The 27,842-nt window shown below is 45.2% G+C and overlaps 1 protein-coding gene across 1 annotated transcript in view; it reads right to left on the bottom strand.

The window, feature by feature from the left end:
• Positions 1–1,627: 1,627 nt before the first annotated feature.
• LOC121673102 (armadillo-like helical domain-containing protein 3) overlaps positions 1,628–27,842 on the bottom strand; it is a 124,425-nt gene continuing 98,210 nt past the window's right edge. Inside the window, exons 25-26 of the mRNA XM_042046153.1 lie at positions 9,930–10,046; positions 1,628–4,009 (exon numbers count right to left, since the gene is read on the bottom strand). Of these exons, the coding sequence (XP_041902087.1) occupies positions 3,917–4,009; positions 9,930–10,046 (210 nt within the window). The 3' untranslated portion in view covers positions 1,628–3,916. The remainder of the gene's footprint in view (positions 4,010–9,929; positions 10,047–27,842) is intronic.

Raw genomic sequence — 27,842 nt, 5'->3', positions numbered from 1 at the left:
AGCTGCCACCAGGGGAAAAGCACATCTTATCCTGGCCCCTTTGGATTTCTACACTTCCCAAAGCTGGGCTTTACCTCTTTCCTTCCAGGTTACTGCAATGGTTCATCTGCCAAAAAAACCCATCATACTTCTGTCCAGCATGACCCTGCTCATCCCAGCAAGTATCAAACAGGGAAACAGAGCTTGACAGGAGATGAGAATAAATAGCCATAAGGCATCAGGGCTGACACCAAGAGCTGCCTTTGAGTGCCAAGAGCCAGCTGTAAATCTTACAATTGACTGCTGGCCACACACTGTCCCAATACACACATTGGCAGTTGTGACTTGGCAGGGGGACAGCCACTCCTCTGCCTGCCCTGGACTGGAAAGAGAGCAGCTCCACCCTGAGAGGGAAGTGCGGGGAAGCAGGTGGAGCACACTGAAGTTGATCCCTTGTGCAAGTGCCTCTAGGAGACATCCCTTTCTGGGACTTCTCCTCCTGATATCCACCGTGCAACAGTCTACAGGACCCTGGAGCAGGAAGTGTCCAATTCTTCAAGCAGGAAGAGAAAAGCACCCCACAACAGACACCAGGACATGCTCACATGGAAGGCAGGTCACATGGAAGGCAGCTCAGTCCCTGTGCCGTGGATATGGGACCAGAGCAGGCAAGAGCCATGACAAGGAAGAGGACAAAGAGGTTTGCAAACCAAGTGCAGCAGGTGGGCAAAGGTGCACTCTACCTTCTGGCTGCTGTACACGATCACGGGGTTGGTTCTACGTGCTCCTGGCAGCCCCAAAGAACAGACAAAACATCATGGGAAGCTGCCAGCCCGTGCAGGGAGGACTCAGCTCCTGAGGAGCTGCCTCTCTCTCTCAAGTCTGCATGAAAAGTTGGACCTGTAAGAGCTAAGGAAAAAGAGATCAAAAATCACAGTGGCACTTACAAAACAGTTTTTAGTAACTCCCTCCAAAGTTTAGCTCAAATTCAACTGTCTTCCAGAATTCGGTCATTATTTTGTAAAATATTTGTCTCCCTGCAGCTGCTGCATAATTTAAAGGCAGCAATATGATTTCTCCCCACATTCTCTAAGCCTCAGAAACAGCTCTTCCAGTAACAGACAGAGTTATGAATTAGATATAACAAAATACACTCACCTGCTCAGATCAGATGCGGGAAAGTTTGAGGCCATCACACACATCCTGAAGCTGAACATTAAGCTTTAAATTACTTTTTGCTCAGTTCAAGCTGACCTCAAAACACAAATAGTAGTAGGGTGTTTAACAAAGCAGGCAAACGTGCAGCAGAATCTGTGAGCAGGAGTTTGCTGACACCAGCAGCGGAGAGCATCACACCATGCACAGGCAGGTCCCTTGCTCATGGGCTCTCAGCCTTGCTCATGGTTTCCTTACTGCCAGCCACAGGGACACAAAAGAGGAAGATGGATGCTGACTACTGGATGGTACCTGCAGACTGGACCAAGGACAAAGCATCACTGCAGCACCACACCTCCCTCTGCACAGGCAGGAAGAGCCCAAGGGCAGGCGACAGCCCTGCTGCAGCCAGTGTGCCATCAAATGGTGACAGGGCCAGTCCCGTAACCACCCCACTCTCCCCCTTGTGAATGACAAACACTGCACACTCTGGGCAGGCAGGGCTCTGCTATTTATTGAGCTCTAGGTTTGTATGTACATCCATTTACAGTGCTTGGTTCAGTGACAGTGTGACAAGAGGACATGTATCACAGTCTTCCCCAGCTCAGACTTGGATGAGGGCTGGGCTCCGGAGCTGATCTCACACACAGCCTGGGCTTCCATGATCATCCCAGCAAGGGAGCATCCTCAGGGAGACAAGACTTTTGATAGCTGAGCCCAGAGCGAGAAGCTGAAAATTCCAGAGGTTGCCAAGTCAGAAGCAGACTCATTCCAAACTCTCTCATGTATGTGTCCAGGCTCAGCCTAAATGGGCTCAGACAACAGGAGGCATTGGAGACAGCTGGATGACTCAATGTTCCAACAGTCACAATGCTGGGGACTGCACCTCAAGTCCCCTTGAGAAGGAACTCCCCCCTCAGAGGTGAAATCCCTCTGTATCCCCCCCAGACAAGCACCTCATGCTGCAAACAACTGTTCCTCATTTTCCACTGGAGAAGCTGCCTCTTCTACATGCCCCAGCCTGTTCTCAAGCAGTGATTTTATGGAGCCTGCTTGCTCTCCTAAGCACTGTCCCTCTGACACATACATATTTCCATATACTTGCATGGCAGAAAGCAAGTAAGTGTCTGGTTTAGCTGTTAAAAGCCAGACAATTCCCTGCTGAGGAATAGTATCTTCTGCTGAGAGAGGCCGGTGCTCCCAAGGAAAACACAGGGACTTCATCAGGTGTTGTGCCCAGTGGGTGGCCAAGGACACAGCTTTCTGTTTCCCGTGCTCATAGCAAGTAAGATGAAACATTAACACAATTAACGCACATTAGCATGAAAAAGCCTTGCCTAAAAATGGTAGTAAATGAGCATGACATTCACATTACTCACACTAACCTACAAGGCTAAGGGCAGGACTAGGCACTTTTTAAAAAAAACCACCTGTTTTCTAGGGGGGGAAAAAACCCTGTGGATCTGGGATTAAGTAACTTCTCTATTTCAGTCCACCAAGTCAGGCCAGATCCTAACATCATAGCATCACTGCTGGGAGCTGAAAATGCATGAGCAGGGAACAGGTGTGGAACGGGTGTTTATGTTGTGTATTCCTGAGCTGTGAGCCCGACACAGCACTCTGAACAGGCTCTGCCAGATCTGGGCACCTCTGAAGCACCTGCTCTGGAGCAGAAGGGTCTGCCTGTGCCCCACAGCATCATCCCAGAGCTCTTCCTTAGGAAGCTCTCAGCAGACCGGGGCTGTAAGTCGCTTGGTGAAGAGAGGAGGGGCAAGAAAGTGAAGTCACTACTTCTCCAGATGCATTTTAACTGTGTGCTACACACAAGGGAAAAACTGGAGACGACTTCATGCATGAAGGTCACCAGGCACCTGCAAACATGTGCAAGGCAGATGTTCCTGTGCGGAAGAGGAGGATTGTCGTAAAGCAGTCTCTGATGGGCAATAAGGTGAGTGGGGAGGAGTCAGCCTCTCCTCTGCCCCATGAAAACCAAATATCTAAAAATGTCCCTCTACCTTAGAAACAGCGGATGAGGTGGGGCAAGGAACAGTGACCCCAAGCAGAGCTCGTCTCCAGTAACAAAGTGCTCTGTTTGATGACCCATATTCTTGTATACTGGCTCACCCCGGACCCTGTAAGCCAACAGCCTTGGAGGCAAAGTTTCCCCTTCTCCAGTAATCTGATGGCTTGGTTGAAGTGATACCTTCTGACATCAGGAGACAGCAGTAAGCAAGGCCTGCTCCTTGGGGAAACTGTTTTATAATCCAAAGCCATTCCCAATGGGATGGGAGTGGATTTGACTTACATTACAGGAGGACACGTTGACACAGGCTGATGGAAAAGAACAGCTCTCACTTGGGATCAGAGAGCTTTCCCCATAGAGCAGGTGAGCAATCTCTACCCAGAACAGTTTCACGCAGCTGGGCTGGTTTTATTATTTCAGTTGTGAGCTCTCCCCAGCTCTGCTACAAAGGTTTCCAGTGCATCTTCCCTGAGGCTGTGGAGGGAATCTCCCATTGCTATGTCACAGGAGCGGCTGCCCACTCCTGTGGCACCATAAAAAATTGCTTCCTCCTCAACATGCCAATCACCTCTCCTCAGCCCAAGTTCTGTTGAAAACACATTCCTTCGGGATCAAACACACAGCAGCAAGGCGTTCCCCTAAAAGAAACACAGTCCCTTCTGCAGGCAGGAGGCAAGGGGCGACCGGCCGCAGAGCTGGAGTGTCCCTGCCCACATGGGCCCGTCTCTGCTCAGCCGGCGCAGCGGCAGTGGCCCCGCTTCAGGAGATCGTAGAGAATTCCTTCAGCAGCAGTTCCTGGCTCAGCGTGTTGAAAGCAAGGTTCTTCCTCACATTGATGCTGATGGACCGAACCTGACAGAAACAAAACGAGATGTTTTAGCCACGGGACTCCTCCTGGCTCCTCATGAGCCTGGTAGTTTTGACATTGCTGACCTCCATGCTCAGCATGAAGCTGTTTTGCATTTACAGCTCCACAGAAATTGCTGCAGCAAGCTCTCTCTGAGACTCTAGCAAGGAAATGCTGAGGTTTCAGCCGTTTCTTGGAAAAACAGGAATGTCTACAGTGACATCCCAGCAAGCAGAATCAATTCCCAATGAGACAGGAATGGGAAAAGATGCTCTATGTGAATGCACGAGCTATGATGTGTTTCCTGTTCTGGGGCAAAGAGATGGGGGAAATGAGCACTCCCAGGTTGCAGCTTGAAGATCATATTCTATCAGTGCCCACTGGAGTGCCAGCCGGCATTTCCCAGATTAATGCAGTGCCATGGCCTCTGTCCTGCTCCAGAACCCACAGAGCCAAAGATACAGACTGAAGGAAAGGACAGAGGCCATGCCACTGTGCTGTGAACACAAATTATCACCCAGGCTGGCAAGAAATCCCCGGGTCCAGAGCCAGCTGTGTGTACTCTGAGTGCCGTACACACGCAGCTGGCTCACTCACTGTCTCTGAAGAAGAGACACCTTTATCCCTCAGTGACACCCAGACTTCTGGTCACCCACAAAGCATGAAGAAGAGCTGGGCAACCCTGTTGACAGCAGGTTCCCTTCCCCCCTCATGCCTGCAGACTCATTGGCCAAACACAGAGGCCCCAGACTGGGCTCAGTCTCAGCTACACTTGGCAACGAGAAAACAAAGTCAAACATCATCTGTGTCAGCAACTGTGCAGCAGTGACAGAAAGCAAAACTGACACAAGCTCATCCAAACAACAGGATTACAGTTCCCAGAGACTTGGAGCCTGTGATAATAAGGTTGTTGCTGACCTGGTTAGTGTTTTGTGCTTTATAAAAGCACTGGGGGAAGAATTATATAGATGCATAATGAGGAATCCAGCACTGGGGGCTGGAAGAGGACATATATATATATATATATATATATATATATACACACACACACACACATACTGCCAAGGGTCCCACTTGCTGCCCTGGTGAGAGAAAAAGAGGGAAAGGGCAGAAAGCTACCCAAAAGGCAGAACTGTGTAAGAGAGGGAAGGAAACCAAAACTTGGAAGGTTAACAGGGAAAGTTGCGAAATGAGCCCCAGTGAGCCCCATTGCATAGACCCTAACAACCTGAGCATGCCAGAAAAGATGTCTAGCCTTAAAGACAAAGCACTTAAGTTTTACGTCATCTGCAGAAACCACAAACTCTCCTTCATCAGGATGGCTGGCAGAGACTCCAAGCATCTTTGTTCCCTTGGAGCACCCCCTCAACTCTCTTCTTTAGGTGTCTTTTTACTTACTCCATCCTCAAATAGTTTGGGACCATGTCTTGCAAGATAACCACAGGTTGTACCCTGTGTTAAACACCACTGCAAGTGGTCTCCAGAACACTGGTTGGCAGTGCTGCCAGGAGACAGGAGTCCCACTGACAGGATCTGGTCCCAGTCCTACCAAGTGCTCCCATGCCAGTGATCCAGTCAGTTCTTACAAGAAGGAAAGAACAAGGGTAACAAGCTGTGGGGAGTCCTCTGCCCTGGGGAAAGTGACTGCCTGAAGAAAAGGGAAAGATGCTACACGTAGTGTAAGCCAGTATCCTTATTCTGACTAGAAACATTTCTGTGGGTCCCAACAACAGAAAGAACAAGCAGGAATGAGCTCCTGGCCCCAGGAACTGCTGCCAGAGGCCAGGCACCAACAGTAGAACATTCCCAGCTTGTATACAAATCAAGGTCTCCAAGGAGTCTCTGCAAGCCCGGAAAGGGAGGCTGGAGTGGCACAATGAGAACACAGGGCTTAGCAAAAATTGTAGCTATAGGGTAAAGCACAAGAAATTAATTAGTCTGATTAGTTTGCAAAGAGAAGGAGGAACAGAACAAACACACTCCATTATGTAAAATGAGGTCAGAAAGAGAACAGTGAGTAATATTTATCTGGCTCCCCAGGGATGGGGCAAGAAATATTCAGCCTAATTTAAGACAAAGAAGATTTACACAGGAAAAGAGGAAGTACTTTTAAAAACCTATGGGCTGTGAAGCAGTGAAGTAGCTCACCTGGAGCTCCTGCGGAGCTAGTTTCATTTAAAGACAACTTCAGGTTTCAAGAGAAGCTTTAGACACAGACTTTGGTCAAGAGTAGTCTAGATGGATGCAGATCTGCCTCAACGCAACTTGGGGAGAAGAGTGGGCATGGTAACACACAAGAGTGACGTTTACACAAATCTCTGCCCAGCATTTCTTCTGCTGTGAGAAATCAGGCAGCCTGAGCCAACCCGCTTAAAAGGTAAGAGTAGCTCAAATTAGAGTTAAATCAAGTTATCTCCAGCACCAGAGCTCAGCACAGGGAGCCAGAGCTCATCTCCCTTCTGGAGTTGGAAGACCAGACAGTTACACAGGGAGGTGTCAGTCTGTAACAAGGATAAACTTCAGAAGCTTCCTGTAGTCTACCTAAGCTGCTCCATAACAATACACCCCAGGACTCCTCCTAGCTCATGGTGCAGTGGGCAGCCAAGGCCTTGCTGCCAGCCTGGAATTTACCAGATCCCTCCAGACTGGCTTACACAAGGGCCCCAAAACTGCAGAAATTAGGGTCAGAGCTTTAACATTCATTCTGCAAGGAAGTACAAGCAGAGCACATCCTCTCTTGCTTCTGCATGGATTAACCAGGAGCATTAGGGCCAGAAGAGCTTTTAAATTGTTTTCTTACTATTAGTCCACAAACTTTGAAGAAATAGGAAATGCATGAAACACTGACATCATCTGGAGAAGGATGAACGAATGAAAGAATGGATGAAACAATGGCATTAACCACGGGGGGGAAAACACGATTCAGTTCTGCTTTTGTGTCATTAGAGCTGGAAGTGTGCAAGGTTGTACTGACACTCCTATTTCACAGCAAGTCTCATCAATTAAACCTATTTCTAATCAACAAGCAGCCCTTAATTTATTTGTACAGTGGGAAGAAGGTTTACACTGACTACTGCATTTAATTAAAAGTCAAATTAATATAATTTCCCCCATAGAAATCAATCCCTAATCAGACTATGTTGAGACTGATGAAACCTGTCTAACTGCAAAGACAGTGAATGTTTTGGAAAAATACTGAAATCTCTTTCCACACACTCCTCCAGCTGCAATGTGACGGTCCAAAAGCTCACATCCAAACCATTCATTCTGTCAAAGCAGCCCAGACCTTAAATGACATCCTTGAGGCTTCAAAGGAAAAGAAATAAAAAGTGTTAGAAAACTTCCTAACTTCCTTCCTTTAGCCCCTCAAAGGCAGCACAACATGCCAAAAAACCCCGTTGATAAAACAATCTGCGCATCACCTTCCACCACAATGTGGCTGCAGTATCGCAGCCTTTAAAAACCTCTGTGTAAAGGGAATGGGAGAAGAAAGCAGATTTTTCTTCGGGATTAGCAAGAAAGAGCAGTACTGAGGCAAAGCAAGAGAAGTGAAGCAGTGCATTAGCAAAGCAGGTCAAAGGAGTGAGAACAAGATTTCTAAGCATAAAGGAGCCCACAGAATGGCTTGGGGAAGCTTCTGCTCACCTACTTAATGGGAGCAAAGAGATATAAAAAGGCAGCTGAAAAGGAAAATGTCTCCTCTGTGTCGTTCCCCACCCAAGAAGGGTTTGCTTTGATGCATTCACAGATAGTGATAAAAAACCTGGTGGAATCTGGAAAGAATTACTTGCAAAGAGATCCTTGTCCAGGAAGACCTGATGGGACCGTTGTGAATTTGGAAACCTGTAGTTCACCACCAGCCCTCCTCCTCTGGTACAGCCCACAAAGAGAACTGCAGCAACTTCCCTCTGCCCCCTCCATGACATCCTGTAAACCTCAGAGGTTAAACACAAAGCATTGGGCAGGGGGCTATTATCCAACATCAGACAAGCATCAGAACCTGAAGTAAAGACTCAGAAGCTTCACAAAAAGCAAGCAAGTACCTGGTTTGAAGAGGCTATGGGGAGGACAGGGCAGATTAGGGCCTTTTTGATGAGTTGTTTGAACAATTAATAAAGCCATCAGTTACTGTGCACCTAGAGAAAAACAGAGCAAGGAGGCTGGGAGGCCAACTGGATTTGCTGAAGACAAATCATAACGTATCAGGTTAATTTCCTGCTGTGTTGAGGGAACAGCTTAATGGAATGCAGGGGATTTTCTGTAGCTGTGAGTAAAGAACATTTAATAGGGTCCCAATTCTCAGGGCATCTAGAGATGTGGATTAAACAGATTCACAACTGGGTCAAATCAGCACATTTATACAGTAATTATTCAGGCTTTTATATGCCTTTTATATCCTCTTGAGGGGAGGGTCCCAGGGGTACCTGGATGGGCAATTTTCAGATGGGAGTTGACAGGCTGGTTACGATAAACAGATTGTTAAATTATACAAAATTGGGATTTTGAAAAAATAGGAAATTGGTCTAGGAAGAAAATAATTTAGGTGAAGTCTGTTGTGGCTGTGATGATCATAGGACTGCGAATGTCATTTTAATCAATTGGCATGATCAGCCTGAGCTTCTGCCAGGCCAAGTGGAAAGTGGAACATGAAGGAAGCAGAGCAGTCATGTGGCCAAGAGGCTGGGGAAAGAGATGCTGGCTGAGGGTGCGAGCCCTTGGGACAGAAGAGATGACAACAGAAACAGAAATGTGGTTTTCTTCCAGGGTACAGTAATAGAAGAAGCCTGTGTCACAGGAAGGCTATGGCCAAATTTCTTTGCATGTATTCCAGGAAAGCTGGATCAAACAGCAGGCCAGAGAGACAAAAACAAGCACAAAAAAAACACTGAAAAATTGCACAGAAGCAATTGCAAGTGGTTTTGCCCATATACTACCCAATGTCAGGGCTGGAATGACCCCAAGACAGTTAAAAGCATTCTATAAAAGGAAACAAAACCAATTCAGATGCCTGTTCTGGAGCAGAGCTGACAGAGGGATGCACAACATGCCCAAACTCATGGAGACTCGTGACAGAGTGGGCAGGCATCAATTACTCATCAATCAGCAGGGACAGAGCTGGGAGAAAGAATCAGTTCTCAGACTGGTGGAGAAGGCTGCCAAAGTTAGAGACCCCTCCCTTTGCTGAAGCTGTAATGATTCAAGAGTGAAGCTTCCCTCGGACATCAGCCACTACCAAAACACTGCCTCCATGCTCATGTGGCTGTTGGACAAGAAAAGTTCCATCAGGGCTCTCTGGAGCAGGGTAAGCAAGCTGGCTTGCTCAAGAATTATAACTACTAACCTGAACTATTTAGACTCATTTTTGTCTCTGCTCTATAATTTTTATGGGGCTTCCTACCATCAGTCTTCTCCTCTTGCAGATGGAAACATTTCTAGGGAATGCCTTCACTTTCTTTGCTTGGGAACCCTATTTTGTGAGTGATGGAGGAAAGCAATGAGCAGGAACGTGTTTCACCGGCATCACATGCTCTGCTCAGTCCCAAACTTCATGGTCCCCTTAACAACAGCAAAGAAGCAAAGTTGCTCTGTGATTAAACCCCAGGTGGGAGCAGGCAGCTCAGTCAGCTTTTCCCCATACAAATTTACCACTGCAAAGCACAGCAAATCCCTGTGGCAAAAGGGACAGAGACTGTCTGACCAGTGCTGGCCTAAGCAGCCTGGAGGTTCCTCTTCAGCCACGCAGGGAGCTCCAGGAAGCTCTCAGTTAAGACATACAGTGTCTGTCCAGATCCTGCTTGTGCCCTGTCTTTGGAGGCAGTCCAGTGGAGTAACAGGACTGCTCAGCTATACCCCAAACACAACTGCCCAGGCCATAAGCAAAGGCTCTGGAAGAGGGCTGTTGGTTGTGCAGTCAAGGCAGCTTACCAGCTCTTTGAAGAAGGCAGCCTCCTTATGCTGCTCTGAGTAGCGCTCGTACTGGTCCAGTCCATCCTGCAGCTTCAGGGTCAGCGTGTCGTAGTTGGACCGTACCACTTCCAAAACCTGCCAGAAACAGCCAAGCACAGCACAGGAATCAGTATCCACGGACGCCTCAGCACAGGAGGAGCAAGACTGAGATAGATCACAGCTCTGGCACCTGTTTTCACAACAGAGATGGCTTTAGCAGCCAATATTTGGCTCATGACTAACAACACGGAGGTGGGCACTAAAGCCTTCCTAATGCCAAGAACAGTCCTGAAATTTACAGAATTTCTCCATTCCTGAGAATGGGAGATGGAACCTATACCCATGACAGCAGCAGCTTTCTGTCATCAGAATTAGACACATTAATAAATCAAGCAGCTAATTACCACACGTACACCCAGATACAACACAGAAACGCTATACAAACACAGGTTTGCCCAAACCCAGTCCTTCCAAGGTTAGTTTTGCCACCACACTTCCCTCCTGGCTTGTGAATCACTGTTCACAGCCTGCTAAACCACCAGCTTCTACAGCTGCTCAGGTCAGCCTCCATACAGAGCACCGTATGTCTCTTCTGATGGGAACAAGCTTCTGACAGGCACTAAGAGAAGATCAGCCTTGGTACGGACGCTGCTTTTAGAAAGAGATGAAGACATGAATTCAGGTCTTTCTGCCCAGGAGATACTTTACTGTTGGCCTTCACTGCAACCACAGCAGTTCCAGCTTTTATTACTACTCTGCTCCCAGTGTTGGGCTATACTTGCAAATTCATAGTTACACCTCTCTGTGCTACTGAACTATTCATTTTCCTAACTAGGGAACACCAAGAGGGACTCCCACAATGATTTTTAGCTTTAAAGCATTGCATGGACTAACATATTCCTCAAAGCATTTGTGGGATGGTTAGTGACAATAATGTTTCTACAAGGAACCATAGAGCTCAACACTCCTGGGCAAATGTATGCCTGAAACAATTCCCTTATACACATGAACTTCTTTCTCAGGCTGTTTCCATTTGCTCTGAGAGCTAAACAGAATATCATCATCTGAGGTTTGCACTACAATAGCCCCTGCTTATGATAAGCTTCAGTCAGGAAGATACATGGTATAAGGTGCAAAGGAAAAGGACCCTGCTCCAAGGCATCACAACTCAAAAAAGATCCTAAGAAGAGCATTGTAGAGGGTTTAAGACAACAGTGACCAGAACAACAAGCAGCCCTTGCACTTCTCCTCTTGTACTCCCAACAATGTAAGCACTACTCTCAACTGCCCCTTTAGACAGCTGGCAGCTCCTGCTGTTTACAGGACTGAATCTTGTCCTTACATCCTTTATTCTAAGTAATCTAAACTTGCTTAGGGTTCCTTCAAAAGCTTGTTTCCCCCAAACTCTGCATGTGGCAGTGGCACACAGAGACACTTATGCTAGGGCCTAAGGTGGCAGAAGCCACAGGGAAATCACCCAAACGAGGACTGGCGGCAAAAAAGGGGTTCCAAAAGTGGTTCCCAGGTGAGATGGTCACACAGAAATCTCTGCAGCTCAACTGTCCTCCAGCATTCCAGAGGCAAGCTAGGGACAGGAATAAGCATTTGGACTTGAAGATCTCAGAGGCCTTTTCCAACTGCATTGATTCTGATTCTGCAATGTTATTTAAGAACAGCCTGCCAGTATTGCAAAGGCTCGCAGCCTCCTCTCCAGGACTCATTTCCTAATGCTGTTTTGCTTGTCAGCTCCACTGGCAGAAAGAAACCCCTGCAATGACAGCCATCTCCAAATTCAGCCTGCCCTTCTTGTTCCTGTGTGCAGAAGCTGCAAGAAGTATTGCAGAGCCAAGAGCAACGACGAAAGAAAGCCACCTGGGCACAGGAATAACTATCCACTAAGGATGGAGTGTAATAGCATAATGCACCTTCCTCTGAGCAATAAAAAAATCTGGCAGCTTGCTCCTGTCAATCAGAAGCAGCCAAATTGACCAAGATTAATAAGCTGCAGGGCAAGAACCTGGTTTGAAAGGTGACGAGTTGAACAGGCTTCTCCAGCAGTAACTCAAGAGCAAAGGCATTTTATTCAGGGCTACCTCGCTCCCCAGGAACCTTCCCTTCAGTCTCCTTGTATTCCCACACACACAGGCATGCACAGTGCCACACACGTGTGATCAGTTAATGGATGCACGTTTCTTTAGGAAGAATCAGGATTCCTCCTTGCTAGCTCTGAGCAGAGATCTCTTCAGATACTCAAGAGAGGTATCTCAAACCATGGTGAAGAGAAGTAAACTCTGAGGGCAGTAGTGAGCTCTGTAACCATACCTTTAAGTCTGCCCTCTTGCATCACCTTTGAAAGGCAGCTAAGAACTCGGTTTGATACTTTAGGATGAGGACAGGGAAGGAAAAAGAGGCCCCAAAGTCTCTACTCTGTTACTTATCGTAATCTCTGCAGCGAACTTGAGATCAGCTTATCCCTTTAGCTATGTATTCCATTGGCTTCCACTCCTTATCCCCTTTAACTACGAAATAGAACTTAAAAGAAACGGGTAAGTTAAAAATAAACAGCTTCTCCCCACTGCCTGATAATTTCCCTTTCTTGCTGCTGCTGAGAAAAAAAATGCTACGTGGGATCTGAGATAAACCCACTCACAAATCATTTCAACTTCATACCTTGTAATGGATAGAAACTGTTACTGAGATTAGGACCTGCCATCCTTGAGACAATTTCATCTGCTCTTTAAGATGCAGCTGCTAGACAGAGGACAGGTCAAAGAGCAGCAGAAGGCATTAAGAATGTCTAACAGGAAGGTTTAAAAGACATCAGCTTCCTACACAGATGACAAAAAACTCACATCCTCTGTGTAATAGAAGACTGTGTGATAGCATCCTTTGCCCCTCTTACATGTTGCTTTGACTTTTGCTCAGGAAAACTACTGCAGAAAGAACAGCCTTTTTCCTTAAACACGCAAGATCTTTATCTGCACCTTTCTGTCACATCCAAAGGAACTAGAGCAATTTAATTTTGAGATTAAAGCATTTTTCCTTCAAAGTCTTGTTCAACCCATTCTTCTTGGAAGTCTCTAGTCTAGAAAACATGAATTCCAAGATAGTCAAGTATGGGACGGGACTTTAAGGAAGGGACTTTTAGCTGGTCTTCTAAAAAGATTTTAAATAGTTATTCAGCTTTTTTTTTAATGGTTTACTGGATCTTTGCAGTGGAAAAAAAAAACCCTAATGGAGTCACAATCTAAAACTCTTTTTGTAGGTCAGTATGATGGAAGCAAGCAACTCAGACACGGTCAATACAAGAAGAGCGAAGGCTGCTGAATTCCCTTCCTGCAGTTACCTGTATCAGCCCCAGAGGCTACATTCGCTCATTTTTTCCACTGCAACAAACCAGAACTCAGTGGACCTGCACAACTGTAATTTAAAGATAATTTGCCATCAAATTAACCCCTGCCCCACCACTCACTCACTGACTGCTTTCCAGAAATTCCAGAGAAATGCTAGGGATTCAGGTCCTTGCATGTGTGTCCCCAAAACAACTTTTCAGGAGCTGCTCTGAACAGCAAGTGCTTTCTGCAGCATTCAGATTTCAGCTTCCTCCTGCAGCTACGACTGCCCATGCCCCATAAAATTCTCCTTCCCTGGTAACATCAGCAACTTGTGCGTAGAGGCATCCCCTTAGGAACACGGCAGGAGGGCTGGATTCTGATGGAGAGACTGATGTGAAGGGCTCAGCTCTCTGCAGCATCCTACCCAAGCCATGCCAGGTCACTGCACCCAGAGGAACAAGATTATTTCACAGTTTGTGGCTACTTACTTTGCTCCATCCACCAGCTCACCACTACCTTGCAAACTGGATGGACAACCTGGGCTGGTTGGGTCAGTGGCCTCTTGTGAACATGATCTCTGAAACCATTTCCCCCAGAAGCAATTGCCCCTGCCCTGAAATTTTCAGCATTCAAAACAGACCATCGTTTTGCTGCACTAGTCACTCCAAACCAACTTCCTCCTTACTGCACCAGAGCTGTTCCCTCTGACTAATCCTCAACAGGAGCCAACATATTGCACTCTCCCAAGAAAGACTGGACCTCCTGGAAGAGCCTGTCCTGGGGAAACACAGCGATTACACGCAGCAGTCTCCTATCCCCATTGTGCCCAGGAGGACACAGCTACTGCTAGCAGCAAAGCCACAGGGGGAGCTGCACCAGCAATAAAACCTAATGGGCAACATGCAGTACTAGGGCCCATCTATCTGGCAGACATCATTTGCTTCATTGCTTAGTAACTTTTTAACCTGCAGAATCTTTCATCATCTGCAACTGCAGTCTCTGCCTTACTGGAACATAAAATTAGAGAGCACCAGCAATTCACAGCACCCAGCAAAGGAGCTGATGGTGGGTAGATTCCAGGAAGCATGCAAAGATAATGACAGAAAAACAAAAGGAAAAACAGAAGCAAGAACAAATCAATGTCTCTACACCATCTTTTTAATCAGCACAGGAAAGCACAAGAATGCAATCAGTCAGCATCACCAGTACCTCACTAAAGCCTCTCCATGCCCATAAGACAGTCATTACCTACCACGACAGGAGCAGTTGGAACACCACTGATTGAATGATCTCACATCAAGCAAAAGGCAAAAAACCACCCCAACAATGCCCAGGTTAACATGCACTATTTTGCCCCCACCAACTCCCTGCTGCTCACGTGGCTGGGATGTGGGAGGCTTTCCAGGTCAGGACTAGCAAGCCCTCATAGGACAGAAAAGCCAGGGGCTCTTTCCCATCTGTCCCATGCCAGGGGATGGAGCAGCCAGTCTATGGGGCATGTAATGCCAACCTCTCATCACTGCTACTGCACGACATGGCACAGGGACTGAAGGCAGCCAAACATGCCTTCTGTCCTCCCTGCAGAAGTGGTAGAGTGCTTGTCACTGCCTGTGTACCACACACAGAGGGAATTCTGGCAGTCCCACCTCCCAAACCTGGGCAAAGCCCAAAACACCACAAGCAAACACAGCAGTCTATCCCCTCAGCTCAGAGGGTGGAGGCTGTAGGAAGAGACACTAGGGTTTTCCTATTCCAGTAGAAATGTGCATTTCACACTGCAGTCCTCAAACAGGCTTGTTTATTCCAGGTTTAGTGCAAATCTTCCCATTTTTCTCCCTCCCTAATCTCCACAACAGCTCATAGCCCGAGTGTTTCTCCACATGAATTCAACCAGATAGCAACATTTCTCATTGTAATGAAAAGGCTGCTGACACCTGGACTACAAAGAGGCTATTGCCTCTCCATAATAAAGTGCTGGATAATTGATACCAATTTTACAGTAGTAACTTCTAATTAATATGGAAAATGATTTTTCTTTTCCAAGTGCCATCACACTTCTCACAGAGCAACTTTAAAGTTGCTGATGCAGGCTGGAGTCTTTGTTGAAATTAATCCCCAGAAGCACCACAGACAAAGAACATAACTAAATAATTAGAAGTTAAATAAAAACATACACACACAGCTGCCACATTTCCCAACAGACTCTGTCCAAATCCCAGCTGCATTCGATCTCTTTCTCCCTTTCCTCTTTCACTGTCTGCAGGAGCCAAGTTCAGAGAGAGGCTCCACTAAGGCTGCCAATGCTACACACACATGCTGGAAGAAGCTGCCGTTCACACTGGCTTCCAGGAAAGCACCCATCCAGGACTAGCAGCAGCACAGAGCTTTTGTCTGACCCAACACTACCTTACCTTTGCAGCTATCCTGGAGCTAAATGCAGTGCTGATGCTTTAGCAGCATTCCTCACCCCCACACTGATCAAGCCATGACTATTAATTCCATGTTCATGAATGCTAAGACAAAGAGGAGGAGGATGTTGCTATGATAGTTTCACAACTCAGATTCCCAAGACATGCTGCGTGTGCAGCACATATCTATGGATCCAGAGGATGTGGAGTGGGTCTGACGGGAAAGACAAAGATGTGGGCTGCAGATTCAAGTGTAATCATGCCACATATGTGTAAGACACACAGCATGTTGCCAATCCTGCTCTGGTGCCTCAGATCTGCATACAGCAGCTGCAGCTTGTACTACATGCAGTGAAGGACCCATGGCCCTCTCATGGGCTGAGAGCATGAGGCTGTAAGACAGCCCCCACCATCTGTCATTCCCAGAGTAGAAGGCATCAACTTTTCTGCCCTGAGTACAGGAAAAACTCCTGGAAGACGGGTATTTTTCCAATAGTAAAAAGTTCAGCCAGACCAAAAGATTACGTGGAAGCAAACAAACATGCATTTCTCCTCTGAGGTATGAAACAGGATGCCACTGGCACAGGATGCACCAACACTGCTGGGCAGTAAGACTCTAAGAGGTCACTAGGGGGAAGAACAGCCTGCAGAGGTGGATGCAGCTGCCCATGAGCTCCAGGGTATCAATGGGACATAAGTACCTGCTCCAGTCCTGCTGTGGAGAATCCAAAGCTGATGGAACTCATGGGAGTCTTGTTCAGTGTCTGGAGCTGGACACACAGACAAAGTTGAGCAGCACATAGCAAAGATGAGTGAGCCAGGAAATAGGGACAGGAGATGCCTCACCCTGCTCTCCACTGCTAAGGTTGGTGCAGGGATCCCTGCACACAGCTCCCACCAGGTCTACTCTGACACTTTTTAGTTCGTGTTTGCCAATCTCCTTCTGCTCAGCTCATTGAGCATTAGCCAGGACACCACTTCCAGGAGTTTGGAAGTGAACTGTCTCTGCCCACTAGTTTGTCCTTTGTCCCTGCCAGTCACTTCTCACAGTCCTGCTGTGTTCAGTGAACTGCTCTGTACCCAACTAAACATAAGTCTAACTCTCAATGTCCTAAATCCTTCCTGAGGTCTGCTTTTATACATCTGCACTTGAGTGGTATCGAAATCCAGGCCTCACCACTTCTCTACCTAAGGCAAAAGATTTTGATCGTACATAAAAGATTATCATTATTATTATTTTACTTAGCAACATCAAGGAGGGACACTTCACACCCCCTTTTCTCACCTCAGCATACAGCCAGCCTGCCAGGCTCAGATAATATATAGTAGCTCAGGTGTTTGTTCAATGATCTCACAGGGATCTGTGATCTTTAAAGGAACAAGCCTACAAAGGCAACAGTTTCTATCCATGGAGTGTGAGGGTTCGGTTACAGTCTTTCTCCTCTGCCCACAGGTGCCTCTTCTAAAGATAAATAATTTATAAGCTCACTCAGAAAATTACTGTTGTTCTCTGAACTCTGCTAGCAGAAATGGCATCCTATTTTGGGGACAAGACTTACCTGCTTCAGAAATGTTTTAAACCCACAATCCATTAGAAGCCTTAGGTGTTCAACTCTTATTTAATGGTGGTAAAAAAACACACTGATCCAACCAATCTGGAAACCATTCAGCTTTCAGAAATGTCTCAAAGCCAAAACTGTTATCCAGCTTCACCAAGAAGCAACTGTAAATGTACAAAACAGTGCCCATTCCAAGCTCCCATGGGACAGGCATTCCCAAGAATCAACAGCTACTTTAAGAAGCAGTAAGGCTGCAAACAAGGACAAAGGCAAGTAACAAGGGAGACATATGGTCTCTCTATGTGCACAACTTGCAGGGCACTTAATTTGTAAGAGGTACAGACAAGCAGAACAGATTAATGTGGTGATAACCCTGGACATTCCTGCAGCCATCACCAGGACTAGGTAGTGCTGTGCTACAATACCTTCTGAGCTCCAGCTGTCAGGCAGCTGAGAGCCTGCCCACCTTACCAGAAAGCCTATGCCAGGAATGCTTTTGCTGCAGAGTAATTTCAAGAAGTCACGTCTATACACACACACACACAACTCCCACACGTGTTAAATGTGCTTTACTCAACCCATTGAGGTTTGGAGCACACGGAGCAAAAATGCACGTAGCCTCACACTGCTTTTTCTCAAGACCAATCCTCCTTTCCCAGTTTCAAAGATGGTCAGTGGGTTTATACTGATCTGCATACTCCACTTGGCACAAAACCTGGCATTCTCTGTGGGACCCTGAGTGCCCTTTGCCAGACTCCAGGGACAGGCTCTCCAGGGAAAATAAAGGAGGCAAGCTCTGTGCCATTCAAGGGAGGAAAACAGGTTCAGTGGGCTTCTGCCAAGGGAAAAAGCATCCATATACTGCACAATGCTGGCACTTTCAAAACCTCGGCAGGGAAAAAGAAGTCAAAGATCCTGAAACAAAATATCTTTAAAATTATCAGTTAATAAAATAAGCAGTCTCCAGAGCAAACATTTAGATCTGGAAGGGGAAATAACACCAGAAACCGAATGAGGCCCACTGAGATTGCCTGGTTTTAGAAATTTTGTTGAGAAAGGCAGGCAGCATAAGAAAGGCCAGGATGATGGCAGGAGCATAAAACCATGAGATAGATAGATTTGCTATTTTGGAGTTACAGCCCATTTTGGAGTTGTGAACCCTTATCTCCAGCTGGTGGCATTTATGAAAACATTTCTCACTGCTAGGTACGTAAGAGCACTTGCAATTCTGCCAAGGCTTGAAATGCACTGCAGATAGCTATGGACTGGACCGTTAATTTTTTTATTTCTCCTTTGTGCTTACAATTAACTTAAGTGCTGAAATGTGATGGGCTATTCCAGGAGAAGCTTTTTATCTACCAGCTGCATTCTCACAGAGCAGTAAATCAACTGCTGTCATCAAAACATCACACAAGAGGACAAGAGCATCCTTATGCTCACTGTTATCATTCATGTTGCCCGTTCAGCCTAAGTGGCTAACCAGCATTCAGCAAATGAATGCTGTGATTTGTGTGCAACCTTTGGTGCAATTCTCTATTTACAGAAGACCTTGTCCTCCTGAACACAGAGGAAAAAAATAGTCAGCAGCAGCTCTTCAGCACCATTTCACTGACCAAAGCAAGGCCAGTAACCTTAGTTCTCAAGACAAGATAAAAGAGTTTTAAGTTGTGAACAGCTAAACTGAGAAGCCAAGACAAACAAAGTTATTACAGAAATCAAAAACAGATATAAGAACCTTAAAAATGGTTGCTGCAGATTTTAAGAAAAGGTTTGAAAGAAAATCTTTCTAGGACCAGTAGCCAGAAAGCATCCTGGCAAATGCTGGAACTCAAATACACAACTTTCAGTGGAGATTGCCTTGATGAAATGACAACAGGATACCTGATGTGCACCAGAGGAAACTCATTCCCAGGAAAGAAATGCAAATTTGCCCAGAAGACAGTTAGCTCAGGAATAAGGCTGTTTAGAGAATAGATTAAGGCAGGATATGCAACAAAGCCCTTTCTGCTCAATCAAATCCAGACAGAAGCAAGTGCACTGCTCCAGTTCGAGGAAACCAAAACCTAATTGTGCCCACGGAAGAAACAATGGGGAGGCTTATTCTGGTTATGGTCTAATCAAACACCTACAGTCACATGGGGCTTCGGGAACTATGTCAGGTTCATAGTAATCAGTAGAGGATCCAAGAGAGCTTGTGCCCCTCACACAGCCACCATGGACTTCCATGGGATATAATGATTGCAAAGTAACTTAGAATCAAAACCAAATCAAAACTCACCAGGACTCTGACTTGAAGATCAAGACAAGTGAAAGGAGAACACAGACAGTCCAAAAAGCCAGGGAGCTTGCCATGAATTTTGATTTTCTTTTTTGATCTTTTATAGCAACTAGCAAGCAAATGGCCTTTATGAATGTACAGCCCTGGGTCTGATGCTTGCTGAGAAAAAGTGGATGCTAATCTAGCTCATGACTTTTTTTTTTTTTTAATGATCAGAAATATTTTTAAACTTGGTTTGCACAGCATGAATAAATTTAATTAAAGGAAGCAGCAAAACTAAATACCAATATGCTAAAAAACTGGCCATAAACCAAGTGGATGCTTGCATTTAAAGTCAAAATCAATATAGGACATGCTAGAGAAAACGAGCTAGGACTGGGGAAGGAAGGTATACATTTGGAGGGGCAGATGTTAGAAAGATCAGTTCCCTAGCTGCTACTTACATTTCAGCAATTAGTGGAAGTGATAAAAGGCAGTCATTCAGTGGCCTGAGGAGATGCAATGAAGCCAAGAAAGAGGAAACACTAAGCTCACCTGCCTAACTGACTACATGTGGAAAATGAACTGAAGTCTGTTCTCAGGGAAAATAAAAACTTTCGAATACAAGCAAGAAGTCTGGATAGCCAAGAGACCCATTGAGCAAATAGCTGCTTGATTCTTTGCACTATTTTGCAGTTCTGCAGTATATTTTATGAACTAAGGTCACTGGAATCAATACACAAGATTTGAAACATGGGTTATTAAAGACTTACACAGTGACAACACAGTTCTCCTCCTTTATTTTGGTGTTCTCTCTAATAATTTGTCTTTATGACTACTGTTGAGTCTTGAGCCAACATTTCCAGGCTTATCACTGACTCCAGGAGTCCTTTCCTGCATGACAATATCTGGCATACTTTTCTACAGTTTAACGATTCTGGGAGACTTTAAAATTCAGTCTGCAAAAATGCCTTCTAAAGATAGAGCCCAAAAGAAATAGAAGATCTATAGTCAACTGGTTAGCTACAAATAGCTGTAGCTACAAATAGCTAGAAAGACTGTAGTAGCAGTATGTTATGGAAGCAAGCTAATCAGGAAAGGTGGGCAGTGCTTGGAAGTTTGTGTGACTCAACCCATATAAAAGTTCTAGCTCTTAAGGCTTTTGCAAATCTGGAGTTGGAACAGACAGCTATAAGCTGTCTGGATGATCCTTACAGACAGAAAAATGCTGTAGTGAAAAGAAAACTTCAGCTGCAAAATGTCTGGTTCTAAGGCTGCAGTTCCAAAAGTGGTTTAAGTCAATCTAAGGGCAGATCACCTAGCCTGCAATCCAGAGTCTGGAGTTCTTCCTTCAAAGGCATTCACTGCAGAAATAAGACATTCTACTGTGCAAGTCAGAAGTCTCTTTGTCCTAAACACAAGCACCAAGGGTGTTGGGGACCAGGCCGTACTGACATCAGGAGGGACTGAGAAGGTAAAGGAGTAGAGACGGCTAAGATACTGGGAATGCAGCTGTGCATGTCAGGTTTACAAGAATTACAGCAGTTATGAAATTCCTACCAAGACAATGGGATCAAACCAAATCTGTCCCAACTAAGTGACTCCTCATAAACCCCAGACACACTTTGGGATCTTAGACTAATCTGCATTGCACAGCTGGAGGAAAAGGAATGGACAAAGTCTGTGATAAGGGCAGAAATAAGGAAACCAGATAATTTCTGATATGCTGAAGGATATCAGCTTGTTAACATTTTAATTTGTTGAATTATTCCCTTTTGTGCTGCTGGAATGTGTCATTCTTTTCAAACTCCATCTGGGCAATGCCCAGAACTGAAACAGAACAACACCATTAATGCTTGGAAGCATCCATGGCCAACACAGAAAACGTTCTCTGCCTGCAAAACCAGAACTGCTTAAACTTGACTGCTAAGTTAATTTAAAAGGAACATTTAAATGGCTATTGGGACAGATGGAAATGTAAAAGCTACTATCCAAGATAATCACTAGCAAGAGCAGGCCTGATGAGATGCTGAACATTGTAGGCTGAGACACTTTTTGACTGAAATGGAGATGTGCTGGAAAGTTGGGCAGCAGACAATCAACAAGGTGAAGCTGAGTGGGAGCAGACTTGGGCATGGACCACACACAGAAAACAGCTCTGATGTTTTTGAGAAATCAAATTGTCTGCTGCTTATTACTGTCCTTCTCAGAGAAAAACATTCATGTGCAATCTCTAGAATAAACACAGAGGCACCAAAGGTTGCTGACACTCATTTGTTTTGAGTCCTTTCTCCTTATACGTGACAGAAACTATCAGAGTCCAAGATAATAGCTATGCCTCTGAAGAAGAATTCCTGGCATGGTTAAATGGCATCTTGCAATCAAAACACATCCGGAGAACAAAAAGGCCTTGTATGCCCTGGAATACACTGTTTATCCCATAAACATTTCTTCCACTTAAGTCCTTAAAATATCAGACCTACCAGCTCTTCAGCCCAGCACTCTCACGATTCATATGCTCCCAACAACAACCCCAAACACTACAGGAGACAAATCTCTTCAGAATGAGTGGCTGAGATACACTGAAAAGAGGCATTTTCCCTCTATGACAGCGAGCTTTTATCTCCACAGACATTCAGATGCTGGATGGGCAGGAAGGACGTGACACAAAGGTGAGGTTTATTGCTGACTGGCCAGAGAAGATCACAGTGTTGGCTGTATACCCACCGCTGACAATCAAGGAAAAGGTGACATGTGCTGGCACCTGTTCTCTCCAAAGGATGAGGAGAACACAACCTCGGCTTCCTTTCCAAAGCACCTTCAGCTGTTGACTCCTCAAGTTGAGCTGATCAGCAAGGTGAGCAGCAAGCTAGAGAACTACTTGTCCCTCTGAATCAAAAACATGTACCTTTTCCTGTCACAGCTCTAAACAGAACCTGCTGGCTATACAGATGGGATATACTGAAGACTTAAGCAAAGATGATGCCACTGTCCTGGGGATACGGAGCTGATCACCAATGCTTCTCCTTTCTCTAGATACTTCTCTTTTGCCATAGTCCATGGATCAGTACCTGCAGGATCTGTGATGGAAATATTTCCACTGTAATTTCTGCAATGCTTGGAGGACACCAGTGTTCTACAGCCTAAAAATCCCTGTGTGAGGATTTAATGCTCCCAAGTGCCTCTTGGACATCAAACATTTTCAAAACTATTAGCTCTGATGGGTTTTTGAATAAGGCTCAGGGAAGCCTTGCTCAGTACTTCTTATGAGAAAAAGGTAGCTCTGATCTGGTAGAATTAAAATTACTGAGAAGGAGGAAGAGAAGGAGGAAGAAAGTCCACACAGCCCACATTGCCTGCAAGCAAGGAAATGAGATTTGATTTACTCTGTGATCTTGAGGTATATTCCATTTCAGCTTGAATTTCCACTGCATAAATTCAGCTTGGCTGAGCAATGTCCCTGCTAGAGACTGGCCAAAGCAACATAAGATGATCCGCAAATGATCTTTGAAGCTAAAGGTTCAAAGCCTTGGTGAGGTGGGGTTTTTTAGCATATTTTTGCATGTGCAACCCATAAACCCGTGTCTTCCCAGAAGTTTGAGGAAGACAATATAAAGAAAGCAATTAGATACAGTGCATACACAATTCTTTATTGTTGCCAATTAATCAATCTGTTTATTTAGTTCACTGGTTTAATTTCCTCTTCCTACACCACAGAGAGCAACACCGGGTCTGTTTTCTATGAGTCAAAGGGATTAGATGACAAGCTGAAGTCACTCACTAAAAGGACTTGAGGGCTTCAGTTCAGGGATTAACAACTCAGCAGCTTTTTCTCCGGATTTTAAAACCTTTAATTTGTACTGCATCAGCTGGTAGTTTTATTTGCACAACTATTTTTGTTTAAATGGGAATCAAACCCTGCTCTTCCCAAAATGCTGCTGCATTGCCCTCTTGGTGTTATTCTCACATCTGAATTTTTGACTATACGTACAGAGGATTTCATGCTTGCTTAGAAAATTTCTTAAGAAACTGCACCTTATACTAATACATAAGTTCAAGTTCTGCTTGGCTTTTCCTGACTAACCAGGCATTTCAGCTGAGCAGTCCCCTCAGGAATTCAACGCCACTAGAAGGCAGCTTGGGTGGAAGCTTTGGACCAGGTCTCTCTGTGTCTTCAACTCGGTTTCATATTTCAGAGAAGCTCTACAAAATGTTTGCCTGCATTTGACCACATAACAACACACCTTTAAGGCAGGATAAACTAGAGGGATCCATCCTCACCCTGGGCTAACAGAATAAATTGGTACCACACTTACCCTGCTGAGAAAGCCCGTGGCAGAAGCTGAAGGGGGCCACATTTTAAATTACTCTGTAGCGACTCTGATCTTACAGTTCTAAGAATCATTTGCTAAAGGGAGTTTCAGTGAAGTTGTGCTATAATTTAACCCCAACGCTTCTTGAACTGAATAAATAAAACACAGAAGCAAGTCTGCAGGTTGAAAAATTCAGGTACTTTAAAGGTCTGGGGTTTGTTGTAGCCTGAACTGGCCTGACTCAAGAAAGACTAAATTTCTTCCATATGCCCTTTTAAGGCCCGACTTGTGACTGCGCCTAGAGCTTTTGTTTGGTGCATTTTCACAAATTGCAATAAGTAGAGCTGTTCACTTTGTTTACTGCTTCTAGACAACAACTGCCATCTACAATCAACTCAGAGAGGACAGCAGGGCAGGGCTGGCAGCAGCCACAGGATGCAGCATAGCAGCAAGTGATGGTTGTGCATTAGGAGAGGTGCCATCATTTTTCCTTCTCAACTCTCTAAAACATGTGAAGGGCACTAATTAACAGGCTAGCCAAGGCACACAAAGGCTACAAAAAGAGATGTCCCTAGTGTCCTGTTAAGGCCCGATCCTAAGATGACTACCAAGGCTTTAGGAACCTACTGAACTCTCCTCGTCACAAGTCTCCAAAACTGGTATCAGAAAGAATTCAAACATCACAAGAAATGCAGAATCGAGAAAAGAAAAAGAAAAAAAGAAATAGTGACCTACTTTATATTTTGTTATCACATGCTGAAAGAGACAGAATCATAAAATGCCAGAGAAGCACATGTAAAGGAATCCTCTCAAATGCGTGCACTGTCAGCAGTGAGATGACACTCAGCCACCCACAGAAAAAACAAGGGCAGGGAAAAATCTCCAGTCAAATACTGTGCCAGAACAACAGCTCAGTACCCAGAGAGAAGGGAATGTACAGTAGGAGCTATAGAGAACATAAGAAGCCTGAGATCTGAAATGCTCCTCACCCTTATCCTAGCAGGCTTATTAGAGCCTCTGCCAGGGAGGGACACTGAGCATCAGAATGATCCAATTGCCTTTTCCAAGAGCGAGTGACAGAGGGCATGTGTCTTAAAACATTCTGTAGCTATTTCCCCAGCATCTGTTCTTGACTCAGTTACAAGCAGCAGGGCAGAAGAACGTGCAGCAGTCTGTAAGCACACAGGTGCAAGGCTGTAAGGTGACTGGAGAGGGTTAACAGCCCAGAGTCTGGATTGACCTCTTTGATGACAATGCTGTTAAGCATTGGAAAGTAAGGGGCTTGGGGAGACTGTAGGCAGGTGATTTCCACCCTCCATCCCCCAGGTCTCTACAGATGAATACCATAAAAATAAAAACTACTTATTCCCCAGATTTGACTTGGCAGATTTTTACATCATTCTTTTCTAAAACAAAGATCAGAATCAAGCCAACTGGCCATTTTTCTTCAAGCATCTTAACCTGACCTTTTCCAAACTCATCACAGAAAAAGGTCTTCCTGACATACCTAAGCTGAAGTCACACTGAGTTATGATCTCGTATGAAAAACACGGCAGCGTCAATCCCCATCTCAAAACAAAACCTCCATCTTCAAGTCATGCCCCACTCAACTGAAGGGTTTCTGGATGATGATGAGGAACCAGTCTATACCTTAAGCTAATAATACAGCGGACAAGACCACACATTAACAACTAACTTCCTGAGCAATTAGGACAGGAGTGGTCAGTGACCAATTTCTTTATGCTAAAACATTTGGTATGACATTAACTGCCCAGCCCCAGTACCGCTTAGTCCTAGTTCTGATGCATCAACACACTAAATAGCAACAGAAGCACTTTAGGACTCAAGCAGTCCAGGAATATTATCCCTCTGGGCACTACTAAGGGTGGAAAGCTCAGCAAAATCTGCATGATATGGAAAACTGTCATCAGCCAGAGAAATTAAGTTCAGATCACGTTACTATTCTCCCCTGCAAAAAGTGTGTCACACTCAGGTATCTGCAAAGAGGCTGAGATGAAGTATTACAGCAGCTTTCTTTTTATTCTTCTGAGAAGGGGAGTTTAGCCCAGCAACAGACCTAAGTTTCCTTTCTATGCCTATAAAGTGACTTGTAGGTGGTACTGTAATTAAATAGGTTCATCCCTTAAAATAGAAAGGCACATCTTTCCAGCTGAGGTGAGAACTAAGACTCTGTAGTGAGATGCTTCCATCAAGTCACTAGTTTTCAGGAACATTAACAACAGGGTAGAAAACTCCCAGCAAAGTAGCCTAAATGCAAAAAATTTAAACCAGACAATCAGAAAGTCTAAGTTCCAGCATGTCTACCTCAGCTCCCTAACAAATCCACATTTCTGTTTTCATCAGCAGGAAGATTGTCCCTGTTCTAGTGTTTCAAGATGTTCAACAAAGAGACCACTTACTGCAAACAAAACACAGCCGTAAGAACTCTACGCTGCAGTTCACAACTACCTTTTTTAAGAAATGAAAGGGACAAAAACACCTGCAGATACAGTCACATGAAGCTCCATCTAGATCCATGTTCTGTGTTATAAGTTGTTATATAAAATGACAGATAAACCTTGGGGTGACAGGGACAGCTAATGTTTCTTGCAAGCTGGACAGATGCCTGACTACAGCAAACCACCAACATGACATAGCTGAGCAGAGGCTGGTACCTAGATTTGGGGAGGGGTATATTTCTAGTGCAGAAGAGAACTGGAAAGGGAGACGCAGTCCTTAATTAGCCAGCTAAGCACACTCTTCCTTTAAACACTTGGAAAGAGAACTGCTGGCAGAATGAGAGACATCTCAGGACTCTGTGTGACCTCCAGACTCACATAAGGATGGACTCGTCCTGGGTTTGGAACATTCATTGTCACTGAACTAGGAGAAGGCTGCAAAGTACAATGCATTACCTAAGTGAAAAGACTGGTGCCTTACTTGCAGGAAGAGCAATAGTTTGGTTCACAATATGCTGAAGAAATATAACCAGAGGGGAGTTGTGAGCAGTGCCCAGATTCTCATAGTATTCCCACAGTACTATTATTTCCAGCTTTCCATTGTGTTAAACATGCTCAGGGGGCTCCAGGGCAGCTCAGTTGGCTCTGAAAAAGGTATTGCAGACCTTCCTAAAGCCAAAGCACCCCTAGAAGAGTTAGCTAGTCATGTCATGTCAGCTCCCTGACACTAAATCTCATTGCTATAATGATGCCTTGTCTGTCCCTGCAAGTAGCTGTCACTGTCTCAGAGACAGAAGCTCATTCATGCCATCACAAGTGGGAGAAGCACTCAGAAGAACTTCTACAGCTTTCACAGAGGACCCAAACCCAACATTTTCTGAGTAGTCAGGAAGCCCTAGAGTATGATTTCAACAGCATCCTCTGTGTGTTTTTACATCCAACTCAAAAACAAATGCAGTCTGCTGAATTGCAGCTGCTGAGGGAAATACACTTGGGAAACCACGATAGGGTTTGTGCACAAATAAGCCTTCAGCACAACATTTCATTAGTGGGGTTCTACACAGAGTGACAATTAGTGGCAAAGTTTCCAACTCAGAGGCTAAAGCACATGGCAGGAGCCACTGGAAACAATGTTATTAGGTGACAGTCTGCAAATTATCGCCTTCTCCAATTGTTGAGATTATAACAGCATATTTTCCATACTTATCCATCTTACTGCCAGAGGTCATTGTAGCTATGACCTGTTTTCATGGAAGAGAAAAGCTTGCTAGTTTAAACTAACATTGATAAAACTGCAACACACCAGTTAACATTGATACAAGTGATGCTTGCTGGGTCGTATCAGCTTATTCCAGAAATCCTACCTACTGTCAGACAATGCTCCACAACAATTTAGCAGTTTCTTGTCTGGGAGGCCAGAGTACACTTTTCCTCTTAGAAATTCTTGCTGTGAAGCAGTTATTAGTGGAGAACGTAAATCCACAGATCAGAAGAAGTGAAAGAGGAACTCCTCCGAACAGGTGCTCAGGTGAAAGCAAACACAGGGCTATGAATTAATCCT

This window comes from Corvus kubaryi, unplaced genomic scaffold, assembly GCF_017639235.1.
Source record: "Corvus kubaryi isolate FWS band 111438036 unplaced genomic scaffold, C.kubaryi_AGA036_p1.0 65196, whole genome shotgun sequence".
Taxonomy (NCBI): Eukaryota; Metazoa; Chordata; class Aves; order Passeriformes; family Corvidae; genus Corvus; species Corvus kubaryi.
This window is presented reverse-complemented; position numbering and strand designations above follow the sequence as displayed.